Here is a 16,213-nt window from a genome sequence, read left to right as displayed (position 1 = left end):
GTGTGCGGGACCGTAGCCCAGCTTCATGGAGACTGTTGCGAATGGTCCTCGCCGATACCCCAGGAGCAACAGTGTCCCTAATTTGCTGGGAAGTGGCGGTGCGGTTCCCTACGGCACTGCGTAGGATCCTACGGTCTTGGCGTGCATCCGTGCGTCGCTGCGGTCCGGTCCCAGGTCGACGGGCACGTGCACCTTCCGCCGACCACTGGCGACAACATCGATGTACTGTGGAGACCTCACGCCCCACGTGTTGAGCAATTCGGCAGTACCTCCACCCGGCCTCCCCCATGCCCACTATACCCCCTCGCTCAAAGTCCGTCAACTGCACATACGGTTTACTTGCAATGGATTGCCATCTGAGCTCTTGATACTCATGCAACTGTTTCTCTTTAATTTTCCTATACATGGCGTCTATGTTTCCCACAGTAATGCATCTTTCTACAATATTTTACTTCTTCTTTAATCATTCCCTGTTTGCCATTATAAAGTTTGTGACGATATTATTTTTAGGCGCCATTAAAGCCTTTTGCCTGCACTTTTGTGTTTTGTACTTTCGTCAATAAATTCAACAAATTTTAAAAGGAGTGTGATTGTAATCACAAATAATACTTTCTCAAGAGTCAATTTATGTCAGTATCAACAAAATCCACTGCACTCTCTGGCGAGACGCTGGTATTTAAGAAACAAATTATGAGGCAGTGTTTCATGTTTTATACATTTTGCTTCTTGTGCTATCAATGACTTGTACATGCCATTTGTATTAATTTGCAGACGTAAACGGAACAAATAAAACTCTCGTTCCCCTATGGGAAAAATTCCTTTTTCTATATATAACGATGAAGGGAGATTCGTCTTCTTCCGTATCCGGATGCACCAATTATATCTTTCCTTCCCAGTAATTAGCAACGTAGTTTGCTTTGTCATTGACTTTCAAAATATCATCTTTAGTGCATGGTATAGACATATCTGGGCAAATCAGTAGGTGGTCCAAGTCCTGTATTGCTCCGCATTCACACCTATCGCTATCACTGTAGCCCCATTTAAATAGGTTTGATTTGTACACAGTTACTCCAGTGCGCAGCCGGTTTAATGACCTCCAAGTTGTAAAAGGTAGTTGAAATCCTGCAGATCCCTCCTCAATTAGTTCCATTGTGGAGTGTGGCACCATTTCTTCCCAAAGAGATAGCCGCCTTGCGGCGGGCTTGGTGGCGAGCTCTTCAGTAGTTTCAATGAAACTCCTGCGGGATTTCAGCCGGACACGTTGTTTTCGGTGCATATGCAACGGGTGTCGGGGATCATTCATTTGTTTTGATCTTTCTATCTCGGCGGCTACTTGTCTGCGGATAGTGGGTGGTGCTATGCCTATAATGGGATAAATGATGTCTGTGGGAGTTGGTTTGAGGCATCCTGTGGCAATACCTACAGTTTCGTTTACGGCGACGTCAACTTGCATAGTGTGAGCAGAGTTCCTCCAAACTGGCGCCGCAAATTCCGCTGATGAGATACTCAGCACCAGACCCGTGGTGCGCAAAACATGTGGTTGAGCTCCCCACGATGAACCTGTTAGCTTCCGCAGTATGTTGTTCCTGGCACAGACCTTTTTTTTAGTGTTGTGACAGTGCTGCTTAAAAGTAAGTGCTCTGTCCAATGTTACTCCCAGGTATTTTGAGCTGTTTGTATGTTTTAGCTCTTCCCCTTGCCACATGACTCGGAGTTTCCGTTTGGCTTGTTTGTTCCTAAGATGGAAGGCGGATACTTGAGATTTACTACGGTTTGGTTTGAGTATTGCCGTCTTAATAGGTAGCAAGTTCTGTTAAGGCTCCTGTGAGATTTTCCTCCACTTGTTCAAAGGTTTTATCCTGTGTGGCCACTGCTGCATCATCAGCATATATGAACATTCGTGTCTGGTGGCTGATGGGAAGATCATTGGTATAGATGTTAAATAATATTGGAGCCAAGACACTACCCTGTGCAAGTCCATTTTTCTGAGTCCTCCCTCGGCTGTTTTTAGATTGTAAGGTTACATAGTAGCGTCTGTTCTGTAGCATGCGTTTCACGAACATAGAAAGGGTGTAGTCATTAGTGACATTATACACTTTCTGGGTAAGCAACTTATGGTTAACTGTGTAATATGCAGCACTGAGATCCAGGAATGCGACCCCAGTTACTTCTCCTCTCTGATAGCCGTCTTCGATGTACTGTGTGAGATTAAGGATTTGGCCACAGCATGATTTTCCTGGTCGAAATCCAGCTTGTTCGTTAATGAGGGCTTTGTCCACATAATCGGCTATGCGTTTGAGGATCATTCGCTCCAGCACTTTAAATAAATGACAAAGCAGTGAGACAGGCCGAAAACTTTTAACTTCAGTTGCGTCTTTCCCTGGTTTAGCTTTCCTCCACAGTTTAGGAATTTGCATTGTTGTAATACAGTGATTCATTAGCTCTAGGATCCATGTTTGTACTCCCGGTTCAAAATATTTAAGTTGCTCAGGTCTCAGATCATCGAGGCCAGCGGCCTCAAATCGTTGATGGCATCTTGTAGCTCCTGAGTGAAGAACGGGCGAGCTAGGAAGCTAATCTCCTCGTTCAGTTTTCTTTTAATTTTGCCATTCCTGATCTTCCTTTTAGTTTTTACGTTCATGAGTAGTTGGTGAGCTATCTGATCAGGTGTAACTTCACTGTAATTTGGTTGTGGTTCTCTTGGGTCGTTGCTGAGACTTTTGACCAGTTTACATGCCTTCCTACTGCTGTGCTTCATGTCCGTCTCTTGTAGGAGGTTACACCACTTTTCCTTTCTCGCTTCGGATATACCAGACATCAGTTCCTCACCTGCCTGGATCGTTTCCTCTGAGAAGGGGTCCTTGTTGTACAGTTCTTCATACTTTTTTAGAGCTTCCTTGCTGCTACCATTGAGTCCAGCGATATACTGGGTGCGGCACCCTCTAGGTATGCGCCGTCGAGAGATTTTCTTAACAAGGTCTATAAAAGTTTCATGTGATTGTATCTCTGGTTTAATTTCCAAGATCTCCTTATCAAGGTCCTCTGTGAAAAGTTCCGAATGAGCTTTTTTGAAATTGAAGAGTCTCTTGAAGGGCATTACATCTGATTTGATTACTGCAGTAATGCAGCAAGTTATTGGTCTGTGTTGCGATCTTGGAATTGGGTCCTCGATTTGCTTTACAGTTTGCATGGATACCTTTTCGGAGACAAAGATGTTATCTGGATTATATCCTCGTTTCCATCTTCCGCTCTTAAATGATGCAGGCAACTTTGGGTCATGTATCAATTTCAGTTTAGCCTGGTCTGCCCAAATCTCCAGCATTTCACCATCGTCATTTGTCTCTTTATAACCCCATGCGAGACCGTGACAGTTAAAATCTACTACTATAACTTTAATGGTTTTTGAATGGAAATTTCCAGGCTACGTAAATTTGAACCTCGCACTGGGTGGTTTGTACATGGATGTTACAGTACATGAATGTAGCTCAATTGTTAAAATTTCTATATTTTCTTCGCAGGTCAGAGCACAGGAGCATATGTCTAAGTTCGGTTTCACAAATATAGCACTTCCGTACCTTTCGTGTGGTCTCTCAAGAACTATTTTCATGCCCTGTATTTTTGGTCTATGGCTAGTTGGTGCCCTGTGTGTTTCTTGTAACACTAAAACATCACAGTTGTTTCGTTTGCACATGTCCGATAGTAAAATTTCTTTATTTACAGATAAGCCTTCAATATTGCAGGAAGTTGTCACTAGTGATGGTCTTGATCAAGGCCTTTTTTGTGTCTCTTAGGAGAGTTATTTTGTCATCTTTGGTTTTGGTGCTCCGGTATTTGCAAGATTGGCCGACTAGGTCGTTTGCAGGGGACGCCCGATTGCTTGTTGTTCGAGTGGTGAACGCAATCTTCGTGGAGGCTCCTGCAGTGACCCCCGAAGGGAGATACCAACTTTGACATCTACATAAAACCAGCAGCAACAGATACAGTTATACAAGCCACATCAACGCAACCAAAAAGTAGCAGTTCTTCAGCACATGGCACACTGAATAAAATTGCCCTTCACAGAAAAATTATGAAATAAAACGAGAAACAGCACATACCCATAAACAATGAATATAACACTGGTGTAGTACATTGGTTAAATAATAAAATCAAAACACTATTGTAATAAAAAGAAATGGTGCAAACGGTAATACGATCACAAAACCCCACCACCAACATCGACACTACAGCACACACAAGCACAGAAAAAAGAAACACTTTTATGAAGATTAAAAGGGATAATGGTGTACAGTAACCATGTAAATCAACATATAACATAAGAAATATGTCGAATAAATAAGATATTCACAGAGCATACAGAACAAGAAAGATACCCCATCGACATTTACACAAATAAAGAACATATGTGTGACTAATAGTGTGCCAAGACCGTTATTTTTTTGTTTGCTGGAGGAATTTGGTTGCTGTCTGGGTACATTCGATTAAGGATTCAATTAGCAATTATAAAAAATATGAGAAAATCATTTATCATTCACGCCACTTATACAGAAGACAAACACACACACACATGTATATATATATATATATATATATATATATATATATATATATATATATATATATATATATATATATAATGTGTGTGTACTCTGTTCCCTGTTGTGGTCTTCAGTCCAGAGACTGGTTTGATGCAGCTCTCCATGCTACTCTATCCTGTTCAAGCTTCTTCATATCCCAGTACCTACTGCAACTCACAACCTTCTGAATCTTTTTAGTGTATTCATATTTTGGTCTCCCTCTACGATTTTAACCTCCATGCTTCCCTCCATTACTAAATTAGTGATGCCTTTATGCCTCAGAACGTGTCCTACCAACCGATTCCTTCTTCTAGTTAAGTTGCTCCACAATCTTCTTCTCCCAATTCTATTCAGTACCTCCTCTTTAGTTACGTGATCTACCCGTCTAATCTTCAGCATTAAACTGTAGAATCATGTTTAGAAAGCTTCTATTCTCTCCTTGTCTAAACTATTTATTGTCCATGTTTCACTTCCATTCATAGCTTCACTCCAAACAAATACTTTTAGAAAGAGCTTCCTGACACTTAAATTTATACTCAGTGTTAACAAATTTCTCTTCTTCAGTAACGCTTTCAGTGATATAGCTAGTCTACATTTTATATCAACTCTACTTCGACCACCATAAGTTATTCTGCTTCACTGATAGCAAAACTCATCTACTACTTTCATTGCCTTATTTCCTAATCTAATTCCCTCAGCACCACCTGATTTAATTTGACAACATTCCATTGTCCTCCTTTTGCTTTTGTTGATGTTCATCTTTTATTCTTCTTTCAAGACACTGTCCATTTCGCTCAGCTGCTCTTACAGTTCCTTTGCTGGCTCTGACAAATTTTCAATGACGTCGGCAAACCTCAAACTTTCAATTTCTCCACCATGGATTTCGATTCCGACTCCAAATTTTTGTTTTGTGTCCTTTACTGATTGTTCAATATACAGATTGAATAACATCTGGGGTAGGCTAGAACACTGTCTCACTCCCTTCCCAATCACCATTTCCCTTTCATGACTCTCGACACTCATAACTTTCGCCCCCTGTATTTTACCCCTGCCACCTTCAGAATTTTAAAGATAGTATTCCACTCAACATTGTCAAAATCTTTCTCTAAGTCTACAAATGCTAGAAATGTAGGTTTTCCCTTTCCTTAATCTAACTTCTAAGAGAAGTCGTATGGTGAGTATTGTCTCGCGTGTTCCAACATTTCTACGGAATCCAAACTGATCTTCCCCGAGGTCGGTTTGTACCAGTTTTTCAATGCGTCTGCAAAGAACTGATAGTTCGGTAATTTTCACAGCTGTCAACACTTACTTTCTTTGGGATTCGAATTATTATACTCTTCTTGAAGTCTGATTGTATTTAGGCCGGTCTCATACGTTTTGCTTCACATATACACGAGTTTTGTCATGGCTGGCTCACCCAACGCTATCAGTATCTGTAATGGAATGTTGTCTATTCCCGGTGTCTTGTTTCGACTTAGGTCTTTCATCGCCTCGTCAGATTCTTCACACAATATCATATCTCCCATTTCATCTTCGTCTACGCCCTCCTTAATTTCCGTAATATTGCCAACGAGTACATCGCCCTTGTACTGACCTTCTATACACCTTTCTGCTTTTCCTTATTTGCTTAGGACTGGTTTTCGATCTGAGCTCTTGATATTCATACAGGTGGTTCTCTTTTCTCCAAAGGACTCTTTAATTTTTCTGTAGGCAGTATGTATGTTACCCCCAGTGATATATGCTTCTGCATCCTTACATCTGCTTCCTTGCTTAGCCATTTTGCACTGCTGTTGATCGTTTGTGTGCCTTTCCACCTGTTTCACTTACTGCATTTTTATATTTTTTCCTTTCATCAATTAAATTCAATATCTCTTCTGTCAGCCAAAGATTTCTACTTGCCCTCGTCTTTTTACCTACTTGATCCTCTGCTGACTTCGCTATTTCATCTCTCAAAGCTACCCATTCTTCTTCTATTGTATTTCTTTCTCCTGTTCTTGTCAATCGCTCCCTAATGATCCGTATGAAACCCTCTGGTTCTTTCAGGTTATGCAGGTATTATCTTCTTAAATTCCTACCTTTTTGCAGTTTCGTCAGTTTTAGCCTACAGTTAATAGCGAATAAATTGTGGTCAGAGTCCACATCCGCCCCTGCAGTGTCTGACAGCTTGAAATATGATTCCTAAATCTCTGCATAACCTTTATATAGCGAATCCGAAACTTTATGGACTCTCGAGGTCTCTTCCACATCTACAAACTTCTTTTGTGACTCTTAAACCAAGTGTTACCGACGATTAAGTTACGCTGTGTGCAAAATTCTTCCAGGCAGCCGTCTCTTTCGTTCCTCCCCCCCCCCCCCCCCCCCACCCTCCTTTACATATTGACCTATATTTTTCCTTCTCTTCTCCTTCTTACTATCGAATTCCAGTGTTCCATCACAATTAAGTTTTCGTCCCCTTAAATTGTGTGAATAATTTCTTTTTTCTCACCCCATATTTCTTCCATCTATTCAGCATCTGCGAAGCTAGTTGGCATATATACTTGTACTATTGTGGTAAGATTGTGATTTTGGTCTATCGTGGCTACAATAATGTGTCCACTGTGTTGTTAATAGTAGCTTACCTGCATCCCTATTTTCCTTTTCATTATTACACCCCACCTGCGTTATCCCTATCTGCCTTTGTAGCTACAGCCTGTGTTCGCCTACCACAGAACTTTACTAATTCCAGCTATACCTAACTTTAACCTGTCCACTTCCATTTTCAAATTTTCTAAGCTACCTGCCCGATTAAGTGATCTGACATGCCACACTCCGATCCGCAGAACGCCAGTTTTGTTTCTCCTGATAACGACGTCCTCCGCCCGGAGATCATAATGGGGGACTATGTCACCTCCGGAATATTTTACCCAAGAGGGAGCAACCATCATTTAACCATACAGGAAAGCTGCATGCCCTCGGAAAAAATTACAGCTGTAGTTTCCTTTGCTTTCAGCCGTTCGCAGTACCAGCATAGCAAGGCAGTTTTGGTTGATGTTACATGTCCAGATCAGCCAATCATCGAGACTATTGCCCTTGCAACTGCTGAAGAGGCTGCTGCCCCCTAAAGGAACCACACGTTTGTCTGGCCTCTCAAAAGACAACTGTCCATAGTGGTTGGCACCTACGGTACTGCCACCTGTATCGCTGAGGCACGCAAGTCTCCTCACCAACGGCAAAGTCCATTGTTTGAAAGTACAATAACTACTCGAAGAGTAACGGTTCTACTAGCGGTGGAAAATTTAAGATATCTAAGTAAAAGATAGTACGCGAAAAGAAAGAATGAACATTATGAAATAATATTGAGCATGTCCCTTTGCAGCCGACTGTGGTTGTAGTCTTGGAATATATATCGAGTCTGCACCCTATGACTGGTTAGTAAGATGGTATTATTATTTCAATTTCCAAGTGGGCCTGCAGGTGTGCCACAGGCTCTGTAGATTTAAAACCTTTTGCTACCCCTGCAGGGTTTACGTTGCTGCTAACTAAGGTGAACAGTATGTAAAGTTTCAATTGAATTTTGCGCTAATAGTATCTTAAAACAGCTGGTATTATATCACTTATATATCGTTTTGTAAACCAAAACCAAGTGTTTGATCTGTAGGAGCTGATAGGATTTAAGTGTAAGTGTAAGTATCGCTGTGGATGTGGACACCTAACCATGGAGGTGTAAGCTAAGCTCTACTTGTCTGACGTCGTGACTGAAAACGTCATCATCGATGCTTGACTCTCCCTCTTAACTCGCACTCACTTTATAGTCTTTCTCCCTATTTTCTACCCACTCCACCCTGGTGAGTCCGTGGCGGCATCATACTTAGCTATTTGTCGCTTTGAGATTTGTTTGCTAGACCGTCAACTACAAATTACTTTCGGGGTGCCCTTACAGTCGTGCATAGGTAGGATGTATGTGGGATGTTGTATCTAGAGGTGTGGAAGAAAAAGTATTCTGAAGTTTTTTCATTTTCGCCTTCGCAGACGCCTGAGATCGAATTGTAAGAGATAAGTGTCATAAGGATTGTGTCCTGTCCAAAAATGTATCATACCTCGACTAGGGTTGTCATGACGCATTTCCAATCTACCTCTGAACTTTGGGGAGGAGGAGTATTGTCCCATTAACTCTGCCATTTCTAAATGGGAGTTCTTTGGTCGTTTCCACATCATTTATTTTCTGGACATTTTCTACACTTCTTTTCCTCAGCCAGTTTGCAGCACCAGTGCAGCTAATAGTGATGTACGTCGGGTTTATTCCGAGAACGATTCATAGCGGCACCACTGGAACGGCTCGCAACGCCGCAGACGCAGTCAGCAAAGCAGTATGGTCGACGATGGCGGGCAGTAATTTTATAACAAGATAGGCGGTACATATGAGAAGGCATAAGTATAAACACAGCTATCAAACTTTTGTCATCACTTAATAAGTGCAAGACCCAAGAAACACGAAACAAGTTATAAAGTAACAGCAATGTAAAATCGTAACAGAAAGATACTAACGTACTGGAAAATTTCTTCATATACAAGGCCTTGCAATGAATGAGAAATTGATGAATACCACAACAATGAATGCAGGAACTAATCTCTTTCTGTGGCCACTGAAACACTACAGCTGAAGCATAGCATAAAACCGCAGCAAACTGAACTTAACCAATCACCCCTCCGTATCAGCTTTCATCCATTTAAAAACGCACAAACTAATATAACCCATATTCACCATCCTCTTTCCGTGTTTCCGCTCCCCCCTTCCCACCACACTGTACAGTACATTATGAACAAACGAAAATTAAACTGCTTACAGCCACTGGAATACAACCGGACAGAAGGACGCCTCTTATCGACTGGCAATACGTCATACAACAAACACACAGAGGGAAGAACCGTTTTAGACAGCACGCTAGTGGAACATGAAGTGTACATGAGGAAATGTTCACGGACACCCTAGAATGTCTGGATAATTCAATGCGGCACAGCTTCGAAAAAAGAACCACACAAATTAGTGAGTGTATCCAAAGCACGTGAAAACCTTGAGTAAATTCTATACAATTTATTTTTTCTCACCTAATTATAGGAAGGCAACATAAAAAAGCTCCCACAAACGAACATGCATGCTTTTTCAATAACAAACAAAACAGGCTTCTGATGAAACTTAAAAATAAAGAAAGCGAAACGCGTAACTCAGTGAAACAAATGGACAACAGCCTTCTATTTAACCGCAGAGACGCCATGAAGACAGTTTTGGAGAAATGCAAACGTTTACTCTGAAGTCAGAAGGCAATCCTGTGGATACACCAGATCCTTCACCCATCATTGGGAATGTCCTGAGGCTACTATGTATTTCAATGTGACTCAGTTGTTTATTGTTTATGATGTGCGTTCATGCGTAAAGAATACGCTTGTCCTGGAAACATAGTGTTGTTGCTAGGCACTAAATACTATAGACCTACAATTTACATCTCATATCTCTAAGGAATTGACATGGAGGAGAAATTACAAAATGTTAGAGCTTTGAAACTCACTTGTGAATTAAAATAAACAATATTTTAAAACACTGTTATCATTTTTCCTGGAACACTCATATGCTTGGCTGAAATGTCTTGAGACAGACTGAAGCAGTACGTTGTTGTTGTTGCTGTGGACTTTAGTCCTGAGAATGGTTTGATGCAGCTCTCCATGCTACTCTGTCCTGTGCAAGCTTCTTCCTCTCCCAGTACCTACTGCAACTCACATCCTTCTGAATATTTTTAGTGTATTCATCTCTTGGTCTCCCTCTGCGATTTTTAACCTCCAAGCTGCCCTCCAGTACCAAATTGGTGATCCCTTGATGCCTCAGAATACTCCCTACCAATCGATCCCTTCTTCTAGTCAAGTTGTGCCACAAATTTCTCTTTTCTCGAGTTCTATTCAATACCTCCTCGTCAGTTACGTGATCTACCCATCTAATCTTCAGCATTCTTCTGTAGCACCACATTTTGAAAGCTTCTATTCTCTTCTGGTCTAAGCTATTTATCGTCCACGTTTCACTTACATACAAGGCTACACTGCATACAAATACTTTCAGAAAAGACTTCCTGACACATAAATCTATACTCGATGTTAACAAATTTCTCTTCTTCAGAAACTCTTTCATTGGCGTTGTCAGTCTACCTTTTATATCCTCTCTAGTTCGGCCATCATCAGTTATTTTGCTCCCCAAATAGCAAAACTCCTTTACTACTTTAAGCGTCTCATTTCCTAATCTAATTCCCACAGCATCACCCAATTTAATTAGACTACATCCCATTATCCTCGTTTTGATTTTGTTGATGTTCATCTTATATCCTGCTTTCAAGACACTGTCCATTCCGTTCAACTGCCCTTCCAGGTCCATTGCTGTCTCTGACAGAATTACAGTGTCATCGGTGAACCTCAAAGTTTTTATTTTTTCTCCACGAATTTTAATTCCTACTCCGAATATTTCTTTTGTTTCTTTTACTGCTTGCTCAATATACATATTGAATAACATCGGGGATAGGCTACAACCCTGTCTCACTCCCTTCCCAACCATTGCTTCTCTTTCATGTCCCAAGTCTCTTATAACTGTCTTCTGGTTTCTGTACAAATTTTAGATAACCCTTTGGTCCCTGTATTTTACCCCTGCCATCTTCAGAATTTGAAACAGAGTATTCCAGACAGCATTGTCAAAAGCTTTCTCTAAGTCTACAAATTCTAGAAACGTAGGTTTGTCTTTCTATTTTCTAAGATAAGTCGTAGGGTCAGTATAGCCTCGCGTGTTCTAATGTTTCTGCGGAATCCAAACTGATCTTCTCCGTGGCCGGCTTCTACCAGTTTTTCCTTTCGTCAGTAAAGAATTCATGTTAGTATTTTTCAGCCGTGGCTTATAAAAATGATAGTTCGGTAATTTTCAGATCTCCCAAAGTCTGCTTTCTTTGGGATTCTATATATTAAATTCTTCTTGTCAAGCAGAGTATCCACTGTGCTAAGAGTCAAGTACTTATATATTGCAGAATGTTGCTATTTAATTGTTATAGTTACATATTCAGGTTGAGAACGCTATTGCGAGCTTTAAAGCCGTATTATTTACTTGCAATGTGAGGAATGAGCACCTGTACCAAAGCGCCTGTTGCCTATGTTGATTATTATGTTACTAACTCCGTCCGAACAGGCAATGGAAGGCACCGACCAGCCATCGTGTCACCTTCAGCCGACAGGCGTCACTGGATGCGAATACCGGATAGGATGAGTTCAGTATACCGCTCTCTCCGCCGTCGTCAGTTTTCATGACTGGAGTCGCTGTTTCTCAGTCAAGTACTTCCTGAATTGACCTCACAAGGGCTGAGCGCATCCCACATCATCAGCGCTTGGCAGACTGGACGGTCACCCATGCAAGTGTTAGCCAAGCCCGAGAGGTCTTAACTTCGGTGATCTAACCCGAACCGGTGTTGCCGCTGTGGTAACACCGGTCCCCGATCTGCCAAGCACAGTTAGCAAGCGGGATGCACTCAGTTCTTGTGAAATAAATTAAGGAGGTACTTGACTGAGAAGTAGCGGCTCTGGTCACGAAAAGCGACAACGGACGAGAGAGTTGTGTGCTGGCCACATGCTTGTCGGTGTCCACACTCAGTAACGCCTATCGGCTGAGGAAGACGCTGAAGCTGGTCGGTATTTTATACACTACTGGCCATTAAAATTGCTACACCAAGAAGAAAAGCAGATGACAAACGGGTATTCATTGGACAAATATATTATACTAGAACTGACATGTGATTACATTTTCACGTAATTTAGGTGCATACATCCTGAGAAATCAGTACCTAAACACCCACCTCTGGCCGTAATAACGGCCTTGATATGTCTGGGCATTGAGTCAAACAGAGCTTGGATGGCGTGTACAGGTAGAGCTGCCCATGTAGCTTCAACGCGGTACCACATTTCATCAAGAGTAGTGACTGGCGTATTGTGACGAGCCAGTTGTCCGGCCACCATTGACCAGACGTTTTCAATTGGTGAGAGATCAGGAGAATGTGCTGGCCAGGGCAGCAGTCGAACATTTTCTGTATCCAGAAAGTCCCGTACAGGACCTGCAACATGCGATCGTGCATTATCCTGCTGAAATGTAAGGTTTCGCAGGGATCGAATGAAGGGTAGAGCCACGGGTCATAACACATCTGAAATGTAACGTCCAGTGTTCAATGAGCTGTCAGTGCGGAAAAGAGGTGACCGAGACGTGTGACCGATGGCACCCATACCTTCACGCCAGGTGATACGCCAGTATGGCGATGACGAATACACGCTTCCAATGTGCGTTCACCGCGATGTCGCCAAACACGTATGTGACCATCATGATGCTGTAAACAGAACCTGGATTCATCCGAAAAAATGACGTTTCGCCATTTGTGCACCCAGGTTCGTCGTTGAGTATACCATCGCAAGCGCTCCTGTCTGTGATGCAGCGTCAAGGGTAACCGCAGGCATAGTCTCCTAGCTGATAGTCCATGCTGGTGCAAACGTCGTCGATCTCTTCATGGTTGTTGTCTTGCAAACGTCCCCATCTGTTGACTCAGGGATCGAGACGTGGCTGCACGATCCGTTACCGCCATGAGGAGAAGATGCCTGTTATCTCGACTGCTAGTGGTACGAGGCCTTTGGGATCCAGCACGGCGTTCCGTATTACCCTCCTAAACCCACCGATTCCATATTCTGCTAACAGTCACTGGATCTCGACCAGCGCGAGCAGCAATGTCGCGATATGATAAACCGCAATCGCGATAGGCTACAATCCGACCTTTATCAAAGTCGGAAACGTGATGGTACGCATTTCTCCTCCTTACACGAGGCATCACAACAACGTTTCACCAAATCGGTTGAAAACTTTCCTCATGTCAGCACGTTGTAGGTGTCGCCACCGGCGCCGCCCTTGTGTGAATGCTCTGAAAAGCTAATCATTTGCATGTCACAGCATCTTCTTCCTGTCGGTTAAATTTCGCGTCTGTAGCATGTCACCTTCGTGGTGTAGCAATTTTAATGGCCAGTACTGTACGTAAGAGTATCAAACTAACTGCGAAAGAAACTCTCGCTGATGTAACACAACACAAAGTGAAGGTGCAGCTACTCAGTGGCGAAAGCTGGCGGGAACGATGAATCGCTGTGAAGTATTTGCCCCTGTGGGCTGAGTCAGATATCGTTGTTTTGTAATGTCAGATAAAACAGGATTTTACACATTTGTCATATTTTAATATTTTGTGTGCAGAGTACCTGCTGGGTGAGGACATATTGGTGGCACCGGTGCTGGAGGAGGGCGCAGTCAGCCGCGACATCTACCTGCCGAGTGGTAACTGGACGGACGAGGTGGACCCCGAACACCCAGTCATAGAGGGGCCCATCTGGCTCACCAACTACTCGGCACCACTCAATGTCTTACCCTATTTCACCAGGGTCACAGAAGACTAGTAAGAACTGTGTTCGTCTGTTAACACAGGTGCACTAAAAGCAGGCATTATATGTGGAATATGATAAATAAAAGTATCCCCACGTACATTATCCCTTCCTTAAAATACCACCTTCTCACTGGTTCAGTTTAAGCCGATCAGTTAATGGTCATGCCATTTACCTTTACACCTACATCGGATGAGTTTTTGCAGTACATGCGGCGCATTTACGAGGATTTATTTTCGGAATTTTTAAGTTTTCTTGGTTAGTTTTTTCGCGTTTAATATTGTTTAGTTTCATAACATGATGTAAGTTGGTATGCATACATCTGACTCAACATTACATTTCGGAGAGCAGAATAATTTTATTTAGGCTCAACTCTAGTGTGTAAACGTGCTCCAGGAATGAGGGTAGGTTTATGCACTTATGGCAGCCACATTTACACATATAGAATACATTAACGAATAAACAAAACAGACTTATAAAAATTTCAAAATATGTTTTACTCACAAAATTACAGGGTTACTTACACCAAACAATTTTTATGGGCGTAAACAAAGTTTTTTGGCGAATTTCTGCCTACTAGCACAATGTAGCCTACATAGAAGTTTTAATTTGAACTAAAGGCCTGTTCATCATCATAGTCCAAGTCGTAATTTATGCACACGAAAAATATTTGCCTTTCCTGTGGCACAGTCGCTAAGGGCCCATCTTTTACATCTAAAACACGGACATATTCTTGATTGCCTGTTGACTCCTTGTATCGTTTCAATAAGTAAATACAAAGGCAGTTTTCATCCTATTTATGAGACTGCTGAAGGTTATAAGAGGAAGGGAGAAGAACTGTATAACAGATTCGCTGAGATCGAAGTGCTTGATAACAGACTCTTTGGAGGAATTTATTTGTGAGAGGAGCCTGAGGGGAAGGAGAAGATACAAGATGATAGACGGCATAAAGCGAAGCAGAAATTACGCGGACCTAAAGAAGGTGGCAGGCGACAGTAGAGCACGGAGTGTTACCACGTGAAAACCTGTCTTTGGGCAGAACACTAATGATCACATCGAAAGTAGGTCTACTCACTTTTTTTCTTATTCTTGCTTTTAACAATATGTTGCCGTTATCAGTGCTTGCTCTCGTACAATTAATTCTTTCTGGTTAAGATTCATTAGGTGTAAATAGCTGTTTTAGCTATTTCCATCTTTTATTCCTCTCTGCCTTCATTTTTTAAACTGCGTTTCTAACTGCTGATGTCTTCAAGTTACCTTGACTGGGATATTAGTTAGAATGACAGTGCGAATCAGTGCGTAGACGTAACCGAACCGAACTGAGAAAACGTGCCCCATTTCTATGACAGAATTAATATGGAAACTACAGTAGTAACATTCAGGCATTCAAATTATAAAAATGTACCTCGAAATGTACCTCTACTGTAAACGAACATTATATTTACTTATTCTCTATTCTAAAAGATATGTTGCCAAGGAGTTTCGATATTTGAGTAACAAAATGTACTCATCTTCTACAAAAGCACAAAAATGTTCTTCGCGGCTCGTGGCGTGAAGTTTGTGAGAGACCTCAATCTTTCATCGTCGTTAGCGCCCTAGCAAGAATCGTTCCAGAAAAGTTTTCTGCGTAAACTTGCCCTAGGCGTAAACATGTCCCGGTCTCCCCTACAAATGATATTGATGATATTTTTGAGTTTTTCTGGTGAATGAGACTACAAGTATTGGCAATACAGTGTCTTCGTCGGTTATTTTCACTTTTTAATTAACGTGTATTGACATATTATGTAACAAGATGACGTGAGTGTCCTGCTTAATAACGTGGCTCTTTATTCTGTGATTTTCACTTCTGAAGGCAATATGGAGGGTCAGAGAATAATGAAATGGTTCGTCTTTGTGCAGTTCATATATAAGAGATATGCTTGCCTGAAGAACACTACTCGTAAAAGGCAGATAATTTGCGAATTATCCTGTGCGAAAGTAACGTTAAATTTTATTTGTCGCTAGCATATATGGAAATTCGTCTACGAATGAGATAAAGTTACATCGATTTTACACTCCTGTTCTCGTCTATCAGGAAAATCAACATATTCTCATTATAGTGAAATGGTAAATTCAAGACAAATATTCTAGGTGCTCAGTCCGGAACCACGCGACTGCTACGGTCGCGGGTTCGAATC

At 41.8% G+C, this 16,213-nt stretch overlaps 1 protein-coding gene across 1 annotated transcript in view; it reads left to right on the top strand.

The window, feature by feature from the left end:
• LOC126281681 (myogenesis-regulating glycosidase-like) overlaps window positions 1–14,189 on the top strand; it is an 80,083-nt gene extending 65,894 nt beyond the window's left edge. Inside the window, exon 6 of the mRNA XM_049980847.1 lies at window positions 13,852–14,189. Within this exon, the coding sequence (XP_049836804.1) occupies window positions 13,852–14,051 (200 nt within the window). The 3' untranslated portion in view covers window positions 14,052–14,189. The remainder of the gene's footprint in view (window positions 1–13,851) is intronic.
• The last annotated feature ends 2,024 nt before the right edge of the window (window positions 14,190–16,213 follow it).

The sequence above is a fragment of the Schistocerca gregaria genome, chromosome 7 (genome assembly GCF_023897955.1).
Source record: "Schistocerca gregaria isolate iqSchGreg1 chromosome 7, iqSchGreg1.2, whole genome shotgun sequence".
Classification (NCBI taxonomy): Eukaryota; Metazoa; Arthropoda; class Insecta; order Orthoptera; family Acrididae; genus Schistocerca; species Schistocerca gregaria.
This window is presented reverse-complemented; position numbering and strand designations above follow the sequence as displayed.